The 13009-nt window shown below is 43.9% G+C and overlaps 1 protein-coding gene and 1 long non-coding RNA gene across 2 annotated transcripts in view; one reads left to right on the top strand and one right to left on the bottom strand.

The window, feature by feature from the left end:
- The window catches only part of LOC109297389, a 788954-nt gene that overhangs the window by 558367 nt on the left and 217578 nt on the right, over positions 1–13009 (top strand). The window lies entirely within an intron of this gene.
- Positions 1–13009, bottom strand: part of ABCA1 (ATP binding cassette subfamily A member 1) — a 168283-nt gene that overhangs the window by 116254 nt on the left and 39020 nt on the right. The window contains exons 3-5 of the mRNA XM_019517098.1: positions 10143–10236; positions 6166–6307; positions 5419–5537 (exon numbers count right to left, since the gene is read on the bottom strand). Of these exons, the coding sequence (XP_019372643.1) occupies positions 5419–5537; positions 6166–6307; positions 10143–10236 (355 nt within the window). The remainder of the gene's footprint in view (positions 1–5418; positions 5538–6165; positions 6308–10142; positions 10237–13009) is intronic.

Below are 13009 nucleotides of genomic sequence, written 5' to 3'. Positions count from 1 at the left end.
GGGGGGGGGGGGGCGGGAAAGCAGATTGTGGCAGTTGATGGAAGACTTGGGGGAACGGGGCATTCAAGTGAGTTTTCAAATATTACAAATAACTGGATTAAGATGAAAACATGTGAGAGGAGAGACTGATGAAGGGGTGAAAAGGAACAGAATGAACAGAGTTTTTGATAATCATGCATTCCCTTCACCAGCAGCAGCCCCCTCTGGGAATGTCTCAGACCCCAAGGCCATTTCAGATCAATTGGTATAACTTTGGTCACCTCTTATGATAGCCAAAGTCAAAGGATTCTGGCAGCTGCTGACTAAATACCCGATGTGCACCAGGATACAGATGCAGATAGCATTAGCCATGCCAAAAAACAGCATGCTTTTGAGAGTAAAGAATGTGCGGGAAAGAAGTCTATACAGTATTTCAAATGTTTCCCCTTATAGCACATTTAGGGCCTCTTCCAAAGCCCCAGTGAAAAATCTTGCCACAACTGATTTCAATTGACATAGGGCTAGACCTGTACTGGGAAGGGCAATACAAAGCAATTTAAATAATTATCTAGGAGTGGCTTTGTTTGGTAATAGGTCCTACTACTTGTATGGGACATTTGCATCTGAGAGTACCCTCTTCCCTGATGACAATCAGTGCCAGTATCTGAGGAGACCCACTCTCTCTCTCTTTCAGAGGAAGGTGAATAATGTCTCAGCATTTTGCATGGCTGTGAAGTTGGTTTGCAGGACACAAGAGCAGTTTCAACTACCTGAAAGGCTGCCATACGAAGGAGGGAGAAAAACATGAATCTTCCTTGCCACAGAAGGCACGACTGATGGAAAGAGGCTTAAAGTCTGCTGTGCTGGAGTTTTACATCAAGTATCAGGCAAAATTTTTTAACTGTGAGAAGAGGATATCAGCAGAACAAATTGTTCAGCAAATTCCGCTCATGGGAGACTTTCGTGAGGAGATCTAGTATTGTTACTCCAGATAAATATAGTTGATTTCTTTACATAGTGATGGTTAGGGCTAGACGTTAGAGCAACATGACATTTTTGTCTACTAGTTTTGTTAGCAGGCTGCTCAAACAGGTGATTCAGGGTTGCCCAGCCTTTGCTTTCATAGAAGTCAATAGTCAGTCTCCCATGAATTTTCCCCTCGAAGACAGATACTGGCAGATTAAATGCCTCTTTCTCAATCTCCCAAAGAGAAGTTCTCCAAGCTACAAGCTGGTTGCTCATTCCACGTGGCAGGTCAAACATTTAATTTCTGATGCATAGAATTTGATCCTCTGGCATTGAGCCATTTATGCCAACCCAATCTATCTTTTCTGTAAGACAGGAGCAGTAAGACACAGCCTTAAATCTGTTCCTTAAGTGGAAAAAATATACAACATGAGGATTCGGTTAGCAGCAGCATCTATTTTGAATATGGCATGACCTAACAACCTTGGGCTTGCAACTCACACAAAACACTCTCCCAAACAGCACTGTTTTCCACAAGGTGTTTGCATTAGAAAAGGGTCCCTCACACAGGGAAGGCTCTTAGAAACTACCACAATACACAACATTAAAATACTACATTTGGACTGCTCAAAAATGATAAGCAGTCTTTTAAAATTATTTCCCCTCAAAATGTAACAAAATATTTGGCCAGGAATTAATTTTTTTCCTGTACGTGTTGATAGAAAAAAACTTGAAGTTTTAAATGAGATTTTAAAATTGTAACGGAGAGGTTGATACTTTTTCTAGTAAAATGGGAGGGAAAAGAAGAAGCCATTTCACTGAGAACAAAAAATCTCAAGATGAGCCTTCTGCAGACTTTTTCCATTGAAAAAGCCATTTTTCAGTGGAAAAATAAAACAAATAGGAGGGGGGAAGGGGGGAGGGAGAAAAAAGATCAGTTCTAGTGCAACTCCAGCCCCCCCTCAAAAAAAAACAAACAAACAAACAAAAAAACAGCAATGACTAAAATAGAATTAGCAAACCACATTACAGACATTTGGTGGCTGGGAATGGTACTGCAGACTACCAGATCCCTCCTCCCTCCCTTTATTCTTCAAGAAGTGGTAGTCTGTGGCACTTCAAGCTGAAAGATCATTTTTTCTATGTGTCACTGGAGAAAGACATCAGGCAGCCATGAGAGACCGATATAGACTTGGTTTAATGGAGACTTTGTAAATCACCATGTAATGAAAGGGACAAACCAGCTTTGTTCCTTCTGTGCTGCACCAACAATAGAGGGTCTGTCATGCTAAATACATTGGGAACCATAGCAAATGCTGTTTGGAGGCTTCCCTCCTCTACCCTTTTATACACGCTTGAATTTTTTTTTTTAAATTACTTTGTTACAGAAATATGATCTTTGATGTGCTGGCTCCAAACTTTTGTTTTGCAATCAATTTACCAGTCTTTATTCCCAAACATAACATGAGCGTGCTGGCTTGGAGTTAGGAAGTTGCTCCCTATGCAAGCCATTTACTGGTATGACTCTTCCCCTGGATGCCTCATGCAGCTGTGTAGTTGTGATAGAGTTTTTGTACAACCAAATTTTATTCTCATTGCAAGTTTCAGGACAGAATCCTGAAGTATAATCTTTTCAGTGCACTCTCATGCAACTATCATGCTTGCTGTTTATGACGTGCTGTTAGCTTCTGGAAGGCAACATGAATTCCATCACTGATTTCAGCAGGGATACGGCGCTGAAAAACAAAAGCTAAAATTTTCCATCCCCTACCAGTGATTTGAAGCCCCTCAAATTTTGGATGCCCAGAGTAATACCCCTTCAAGACGGTGCCGAGGCACTCACCATCCAAAAAGCTAGCACCTGGGTACTCGGACATTAAGGATAAGCAAAAACTGCCCACTGTTTAGTAAGAATCTTGGCCACTGCCCCTCTCCTTTGCTGGAGCCGAGTGGAATGAGAATGTGTAGTTGCCCTGTATATGGCATTGGCTCCCAAAATGCAATGCAGGCAGGCTTATAGGAATGTTGAATGCATCATAGTTAAGGCCTATCAGTATGAGGATACTCAGGAAGCCATGCTCAAGTTAACAAAAGGTGTTATTTTAAAGTGCATTAGTATAAATTTGTTAAACCTTCATGTAGGCCCCTCTTTTTGAAGGAGAGTGGCCTTACTTCACATTAAGACAATTAAATCTACTGAGGCCTCTGAGCACAGAGCTCAGGCTGCATCCCAGCACCCAAGGAGACCTTGCGGAGTTTGGGATGCAAGACAATGGTCCCATCTGTCCACACTCACGAGACAAAGAAGGGAGCAGCTGCTCAAGGCTCTTAAAGTCCCCAAGGCAGAGAAGTGTTTCAATTCTCCTCACAGGTGAAACTCAAGGCCACAGGCAGGGCTTAGGAAATATAAGAGAAAGCAGATGCTGTGAAAAATTGTGGGCTGATTTTTGTAATTATGGAACTGGCACAGCCCTGACTTCCGCACTTGAAATCCTCTAAAAATCAGCAGTGCTCAATCCCTGGCCCACAGCCCAACGTCATCCAGCCTGCAAGGTTCCCCATGGGTCTGGAAAAATTGTGGTGGGAGAATAGTGTCATCACTCCCCTGTTGCCAAATTTCTAGACCGATGGGGAGCCCTGGGCCCTACACACCAAATGGGATGCCTAATCCCAGCACACAGGGCCAGGAGGAGGTGGTGTCAGGCTCCCAGGACCCAATCCCAGTCCATGAGGAGTTGAGAGAGTAGTGCAGGACCCAGGGCCCAGTTCAGCCTGCAGACTAGCCCCATACCACTCAGCCAAGAGACTGAGCACTACTGATCTAGATAAACATTTTGCACAGCCTTGCTCTATGATGCAGAGTGCTTGTGTCCACTTACAGGCACTACTGCTTCCAAAGACTGGAGCCATGAGAAAGATTACCAAAAGCAGTAAAGCACAACCTCTGCTTTAAGGGAGCACATAGTCTAAGTGTGGTCCAGTGAGCAGTTCCTGGAATGACTTGGCAGGATTGGAATAGATGTAAGATTCATGAACAGATAAAGGCAGCACATGTGGCAGAGGTGAGACGGTAACCACATAATCTTATGACCAAGACCCTGATTCTGCAGAGTACTGAGCATGTGCCAACTCCCCCCTAGATGATACCAGGCCTCTGCTTGGGCGCAGAGACATGTGCATGACTTGACCATTTCACTAATTGCTAGATCTTTTTTTTTTTAAACCACTAGCACCCTCCACCCCATCACTTCTAAAAGGGAGGCAGAACACACAGAAGCCCCTTCCTAGGTGCTGTCATTTACTGTAGCCCAGTGGTTTTCAACTCTTCATTTGTAGACTTCTAAAAACAGTCAAAGAGGTGCAGACCCCTTTGAATGATAAGTGTGGGTATTCACACACTTCTGATTGATCATAGGCATCTTTTGAGGACCACTTAGTGATAATCTGCAGACCCTCAAGTTAAAAACCACTGCTCCAGCCCACTGGTTAGAATCTTTGGAGAATTGGGTTCAGTTGCCTGTTCTGCTACAGACTTTGTGTGACCTTGGGCAAGTCATTTACTTTTGGCCACTGTTCCCAGCCTGGGAAGTGAGAGGAACAGCAGCACTTCCTGTCCTCCCATGGGTACTGCAAGAATAAGCAGATTAAAGTTTGAGACACTCGGATCAGATCTGGCCCCAGGCCATCCATGGTGGCAGTACCCTCAAGCACACAGCCTGCATGTGAACCTCCTAAACCAGAAGTGGTGTAACCACATCTGCACAGCACTTTGGGCAGGTTATCTAGCACTGAGTGATAGGGCCAATTACCCATTCACACCATGGGAACACATCAATACTGCTTCTAGTTCAGGAAGTGGCCAGTCCAGAGCAGCACTGAGAGCTGCCAGAGACAGCAAGTTTCCTGTGTAAGCATGGCTGGAGGGAAAGGACAGCACTTTGTTTTAGGGCCCCTGCAAACTATTTGATAGTGGAAGGAGTCTCATAAGTGCTCTAAAAAACTGAATATTAGGAAGGAAGTAGGTAAATTAGTTTCAAAATAAGATTCCACTATAGGTCTGCACTCACTCTCCCCCAGCTGTGCTCTTTTGTCTCGTTGACTTGGTTTCCTTTACATAACATTTTAGCCACACTGAAGTACCTGCTTTGCCATTGTTCTTAGAAATACACAGCTATTATTTCCACAAAAATGCATGCAAAAAGCTACAGCACTAGCAAATTCTCAAATGCATCTTGGGTCAACTCTGAAGGCTGTAATTTTACAAAAAACACTTAAAAAGATGCATAAATACACAGCCCAGAACTCTGAATCTGGAGATGAGGTTTGTATTGGTATGATGGATCCGATTTGCTAAATAATCTGTACATCTTTGTGTTGTATACCATCTTGTTTACAAAAAGAGAGAAAAGGGCAATCAGCTGTAAGCAGCAAACTACAGTTAAATGCACGAGGCTTTTTTCAGCCTCCAGTTACCTGAGCCAGACTTTCCAAGCTTCCGAACTTTTCCCAGGAACTGCTGAACATCCTTTATGCTGCTGTCCTGCTGGCTGTACAACAGCAACCTCTTGGCGTCAGAGAACAAGCGGGAAACACTGGAGGAAGGGAAGGAAAAGCCATCATTAACCATGCAAGGCCACACAAACCTGCATATAAAGATTCAGTTTGACATCCTTGGTACCAAGACTCAGTTCCTTTTATGTAAAAATACAACCCTCCATGGTACAGTGAAAGCTTTGTTAAGCCATCACCCCTGGACAACAGTGAGACCAGCTAGTAAGAGAGAAAAATCAAACAAAGTTGTTCTGGAAACCTTCAAACACTGGAAAGCAGTTGTATAAAGGTGGGGGTAGGGAGCTCCTCATGCAGGTCAGACTGCTCTCGTCTGGTGGGAGCGAAAATGCCATTTGGAAAGAGCACTTTAAAGCTCACCATTCTAAAAATGCATCTCCATTTCTTTAAAATCCTTTTCCAAGTAGCAAGTGAAAGACCCTTAACTCTTCCTTTCCTTTTTCATGTCCTTGTGACAAAGTATTTAGCAGAATTCACAAATTCATTGGGCTGTCAACCCAATGAACCACACTCACGTCTGGTCTGTCAAATGCGCGCCTTGGCACCCTTGCCCTTAATCCACATCTAACAATCAGATGCTGGTCCTAAACCTCCCAGTTCCTGCTTTTCTCCTATGAGCACATACAAGGAGAAACAAGATTTGGTACTTACATGGACCGGTTAAAGTTTCTGACAACACCAGGGGATTCCCCAGGAGTTGGGTAGCGGAAGCAAGGGTTGTTAGCATTACAAATAATCCCCTGGACCCAAGGCAAGGTTCCTGCTGAAGGCATGGCCTTATTTGGAAAGTGACCTGGAACAGAAGAGCAAACATTTGAGAACAAAGGTCTGATTTTGCCAAAACTGTGAAATCTTCTGAGAAACAGGAAAGACATCATGCAGACTTAACCTTGTGTCTCTTATGCATCTCACACCTTTACTAAAAGAGAACAGAATTGCCAGTTCCAGTATTTTGAGAGTCATTCATCTGTTCTTCCAACATTTATGAGATTTTACAGGCTAAGCAAGTCTCTTTGTAATGAAACTGGAGATTTCCACAGGTCACAGGAGCAAATGATTCTAGGAGCTGAGCCTTTTAGAAGAAAAACATGCCAACATTTGAGAGACTCCTGATAAAAATGGAGTGGGCAGGATTGACTTGGTAGAAATTTGGCATGAACAAGGAATTAGTTATCTGCCCCTTAATTTGGAGTTAAAATACTATCCAAATTTCTTCCACTTCAGTACCTGGTTTCTCATGTTCTGGCAGTGACTTTTGACAGCTCCTGGGTAAGCCTTACAACCACCTCTACCTTTTCTTGCAGACTAAAAATGAGGGGCCAGCAGGCAAACAGAGTGGGTATGGAATAGTGATCATTGCTAAGAGCTTGAATTTGGTGTAGCAAAAGGACACGAATATGGCCACCCTCTTGCCCTCCATTTCCTTACATCTATCCGCTGTTCAGGGCACACCCCAAGGGAAATATTTTTTTCTGGTGCAAAATGTCACACATGGACCTTGTGTACCCAGCTGCCAGGCTTAGTTGACATGTATGCATGTACATGTGCGCGCGCACGCACGCACACACACACACACACACACACACACACACACACAGAGTCAAGACCCTGAAGTTACTCTTGATTTACACTGCTTTTATTGAGAAGAATTTGGCTTGTAGCAATGTGCAAAAACTGGATGCGGGGTCTTTAGGTCCTAAATTTCTGATTTTTAGGTTCTAAATTTTCTTGGCCTACAAGATTATGGGTCTGATAAAGCCCGCGTCATTCTGTTTTCTGTGCAATGGAAGCACCCCATACTACTCGTCCCTTACAATGAATGAAAGAAAGAATAAACAAAGTCTACAAAGATGACATAAGCACACTATTACTCATGCACAGAGAGTGAAAATGTGAAATAGCCGCTGCCATTTAATAGCAAGCAGCCACCCTTTGTATTTAAGAGGTGGACCACATGAAAAACAGACTGGTTAGCATCTCCTTTGAGGCAGATCTGCAAGCACTACTCTTCCTTTTCAGTAATTTCAAAAAATTAACATGAGGTTTTTGGTAGGATTTTAAGCAAATGTTTTCTAATCACCAGGAGTCAGGACACTCTAGATGAAAGAGAAAACGACAGAAACAAAAGATAAAGCCAGCTATCTTGAAGAGCTGTGTGCACAGTGGTCTTTGGTTGACTATGGTAGAGGCCACATAAATAGCAACTAAACTAAGCAAGTGTTCCCTTCATTTCAGATAAACTGCCATTTTAACTAGTCCAGGCACTTAGAAATTGGATTTCTGAATGGCCAGTCTAATGCAGTAAGAGTTGGGACCCTCTTAGATGCAAGCTGGCAATTTTAGTTTAGTTTTAAACCAGATTGACCCAAAACATCTAAGCCCTTTACTGTTTCAAAGCACTTGTGCATTGCCTAGTTAATACAACCATCCGGAGTGACTGGCAAGTCAGTCATTTCACAACACTGTATACCAGGGGTTTTGAACCTTTTTGAATCAGCGTACACCCAGCAGTCAGATGTGGAGAAAGGAATGGGGGGTATGGTCCCCAGCTGCCCATGCCCCCTCGGGCCTTCAAGTACCCCCAGTTGAAACCCCTGCTGTATAGCAACACCACGGCAGATAACAACCCTGTTCCCCTACAGGCATACGTAGAATTGCCAGAGTTCATTGTGACCTGGTTTCAAGGTTTCTCCTCACAGCCCCCTCCCAATTCAACAAAAGGCAGCATTCTGCTTTACAAGATATTTGTGTCGGGTTGCAAATGAGTGAGTGTTCAGCGGAACTGAACCAGACTGAAAGAATCCAGTTACTTGTTCTTGGAAACTAACAGATTAGAGAGCAAATTAAAAAGAAGTTGTCAGGCGCCACTCCAGGCTTCCCACTAGAACCCTTGGAAAATAAAAGCATTATTAAAAAGGAGGAAGGAGGTGAAGCACTGACGTTTCAGGTGAAACAACAGCCTATTAAAATTCAGCTCTCAACACAGCAGTGTTAAAGCAAAGGATTGAGACAGACGTATGCAAATCTGGGTGCAAGTCTGAATTAAACTGGGCATTTGCTGCTGACCTCCTTTAGTCTGCTGTGCCAGCCACTTGCAAGACCTCATAAGGAAAGACGAAATGAATGTCACAAAGAATTTGAACACATGAAGTTTCACACAAGGAAGCTTCAGGTGCCTGCCAAACACTGCGAGAAGCAACAGACCAGCTGGGCACAGAACAAAGCTGACAAACTCCAGAGTTTGCTGGAAAATGGGACACTGCAAACAAACTTGGGTCCCACTGAAGTCCAGATGCTGAATGAAGCATCTTTGTTTGAAGAGATCCCAGCTGGCAGGCAACATTTTGTACACAGTGCATTGGTGAGGAATAGTGTGCTGATGCTACAAAACCACTTCCATTACCCACTATGTCTATTTTAAAGTCACTAATGAATCCCCCCCAGTTTTATACAGCTGACTCTTAGCACAAGTATTAGCCCTTACCTAGCAGCAATCCTGGAATGGAAAGGTAAACAAGAAGCCCTTCCTCAGTCATCTGATTGCTAATGTGAGAAAAGAGTTACTATCTGAAGAGCACAAGGGGCACAGCTGACAGAAGTCAGGCTTGCTAAATAGCAAAACAACCTGGAGTCCTGAAGAAGTATCTTGAGAATGTGTGGAGCAAGCCTTCTAATGTTAAGAGGTAAAAGAAAAAAAGAAGGCTCATCTCTATCCAAGAACCTTAAAAAGGAAGTTAATGAAAAAATCAGTTGTCCTAAAAAGGAGGGTGGAGGGGGGGTGGTCCAGGATTATCTACTGAGTACAAAGCCAGCATAGCAACTCATTAGAATGGATGCCCTTTGTAGCATCTGAAGATCAAACCTCCACAATGCTAGGTGCTGTATATATATTTAGTAAGAGAGAGTCTCTGCCCCAGACACATTGCAATATAGGATGTCTACACAGAGCAGTGCAGCACCACAGAGATAATGCAGCTAGCTCTGGCTGCATCACGCTATACAGACATGGCCTAATTACACACAGACACGGGAAATTATTTTCTCCGCAGCAGGAAAGCAGCAGAAGTTAAGAACAGAACCCACGCCCCCAGTGTCAATCCAGCGCTCTATCCTGGTTAGAGCATTATCCTCACAAAAGAGAGGAACAGGCAATGCTACAGGAAGATGATGGAGTCGTAGTTTTCCATGCTGGGAGAGGGGAGGGCTCTGCTGCTTAGCCGGCTTATGCAAATAACCTCCCTGCAAGGCAAAGGGCTCTGCACTAGATGGTTGTGTACTCTCCGGTCAACCAGGGCTCTGTGTAGGTGCACAACAGCATGGGTCTGCTCAGATGAGGCAATTCTTAACATTAGCTGCACTATAGGAGGCAGCCACACTGGGGAATGCTATTACAGCACAGCAGTGATAAAGGGCAGTGCTCAAGCCACAAGGCAAAAAACAAACTGGCAGGACCCATCTCTCCCTGCAGCAGACTGAGGTGAAAGGAAGGATCTTAAAACAGCCCTGAAAAGTTTCACTCAAGGCATAAAACCAAGAACCCCCCTGTTTACTTCTTAGTAGTTGTAACCCTCCCTCCTACATATGAAACAAACTGTACCCGGCATGGTCAAACTGTGTTTTGTACTTACATTCATGTTGCTCATAGGGCGGATATGAAAGTCTTACGGAGATCAGTATAAAGAAGATAAAGAGAGGCCAGGCAACTTCAATCAGCAGCTGAAACTGGAAACAATAAAGACAAAGTCTTAGGTTTTCATATTTCAAAATCCTGAGAGCAGAGTACAACTCTCCTATAAGCCAGAAAAGACACGGCAAGAATCATATCAGCTCCCTCTACTCATCTGCTCCAGGGTCAAGAAACTGTTCCTAAACAAAAATATCAGAGAACACTTATTTGCCATGGATTCCAGTGGCAAGCTCACTGAACATACAGAACAGGCTGTAGAGAGGGGTTGTTTCTAATTACCACTTGCTTGAGTCCCTGGAGAAAAGCTGGCACTTATCCCACAATACCATACAATTAGCAGACATTCTGGCCTTATGTTTTCGGCATCACTTGAAAGTGGAGCTGCCCTTCCCCAAAAAACCTACATCTTTACCAAACCACTATCATGTCAAATTCAGTTGTCAGTGGCACCAGCGTGTAACTGGAAAAAAACTCCAGTTTAGCTAATGGAGATGCATAGCATACAGGAGGGCAGAGCTGAACCCGTACTTTATGAAGCCATCTGAACCCATCTTTATAGTGTACAGATGGTACATACAGTTGCAAATAAAGATTTGAGCTGCAGTAGACGGGGCATTGTAGATGCACATAAATGAAACCCAGTTCTAAATGCAAAGAGCTTAGAGCCACCTGCCTGGGGCGGAGAAGATGGGAAGAGAGTGTGGTATTTTTCTCCAAAGTTATTCAGATGCAGAGAATAAATGTGCCCATGCACAATAAGCACACTCTCTCACTCCATATTAAACCTAGAAGGTGAGAAAAACAAGAAGTTTTTTGGGTTTTTTGGTTTGGGGGAGGGAGGAGTTGTTTTATTTATTTGCCTTTTTCCAAAGTCCTCTCACTTTTACAGCAAAAAGATGTTTTTGGTCTCTGCGCTTAGTGTTCATTTCAGCCTCAAGGGAAGAACCAGATCTTTCGCAGTCCAGTCTTCTCAAAAGGTATCTGCTCAGTCCTTCCACACATCACAGATCAGTGTGTGTGGGGGGGAATCTATTCTGATTATATAACTGTGAGTTCTAATCTTCCATGCTATGCAAGTGTCCATGTACTGTACTGTGAGCAGCTAAAATTAGTCCTCTGACATTCAATGCAGAACCATCCATGCAAAGTCAGGGAAACATTTCTAGTTATTTACTGTAACTTAAGATAAACACAAAACCATCATTGTGGTACTGTACTTTGAAACAATTACTACTTATTCTATCCCCAAAAGCCACTCAGTGAGGTTTTCAAGGATGTCTAAGGGACACAGATGCCCCATTCCCATACAAATTAATGGGGATTGGACATCCAAATCATATATATACCTTTAAAAACTGCCTCAGTTTTTTCAGAGAGAGGTTAATCGTTATTTGCAATGTACTTACATGCGAATGTAAACACTACATAGAGGAAGTCTAGTGACAACACTGTGGTAAGGTTTGTTGATAACATCTGAGCTCTACCTTTACAAAGATAATACAGGAGACCCTCACAAGTCCACACAAGTGGGTTATTCAGGGTTACCAGGAGAGCAGGGCCATTCCTGGGGATGACATGCTTCCTGCAGCAGCAGACTGCACTACAGTCTCACTTCAGGCACTTGGGGTTCCCCAGATGCACAACTAGTAGTTGCTTACTGCTCTTTTCTCCAAGCTGTTCCTCAAGCTTCCCATTCCACTAAGAATAGCAAAAGGATGGACCTAGGGGTAGCAACTCCTCTAGTCCCAGTGCAGTGCTCCCACTTACTGGTATCTGCAGTTGGAGTCTGCACAGCTGATAGTGGTGGCTGCTGCAGAGGAAAGGAGCAGAGTTGTGAACTGTGGGTTTCTGAAAACTCCTCATGACCAGGGCTTCACACTGTTTCTCTCCATTCCTGGAGACAGATGCTGAAGTCCATCAATAACCCCTGAGCTCTCTGACAGGTCATTCCCAGGAGATATGGATGGGAGTAGAGCCCAATCAAGTGGTGCACAACATCTCCCATCCTACCCACTTTCACCTAGGCACCACACCAGCCATATGCATGCACACACAAGCGTTAGATGGATAGCAAAATACACAATGTGCAAGTGTGTAGGGGAAGAGGGCTCAAGCCCTTTAATGTTCAGGGAGAAAGAGAGGTGGCACTTCACTGCAAATTGCTGCATCACCACAGCAAAAGCATGCAGCTGGAGCAGAATATCTGCTCCAGCAGGAATGGGCATGGATATGGTACATGGAACAAGCTTACAACTAAGTTGGAATTCCATAGGATGGTTTTGGTTGACTAGTTGAACACTGTGTCCATTCCCTAAAAAACAGTTCTCATCCTTTTGCTTCCAAAGTTCAGTGGCTTCCTTCCACAACGGCTCTGGCCTTGAGGCAATGCCAACTACCTTATCACTAACTCCCTATAAGCTTCATAATTGGGTATCATCCCTACATTTTCTGCATCTGTGCAAACAGGCACTTGGGGGACATGGGTAGCCCAAAGTTGCACAGCAAATTTAGGCTGGACCACAGAGTTCCTAACTCCCTAGTCTGTATTGTAGGTACTACTTTTTGCCTCCCATAGCATATGATTATTATTGTGATGGCAAAGCAAAATGTCTAACCCCGCTGAACAATCTGTTGCTTCCTACCCTCCCATAACAGCCAGGGGGAGAACTATCATTGCACACAATGGATGGGATCATCAGAAGAGCTCAGCAGTGGGGGTGTGGGACAGGGGAAAGTTATATACACATACACATCTCAGTGGGAATTTTACTGTCATTAGTCAGCTGGACTGATGTCAGGCACCAGTTG

Source organism: Gavialis gangeticus, unplaced genomic scaffold (genome assembly GCF_001723915.1).
Source record: "Gavialis gangeticus isolate Ggan-Ray unplaced genomic scaffold, GavGan_comp1, whole genome shotgun sequence".
NCBI lineage: Eukaryota > Metazoa > Chordata > Crocodylia > Gavialidae > Gavialis > Gavialis gangeticus.
This window is presented reverse-complemented; position numbering and strand designations above follow the sequence as displayed.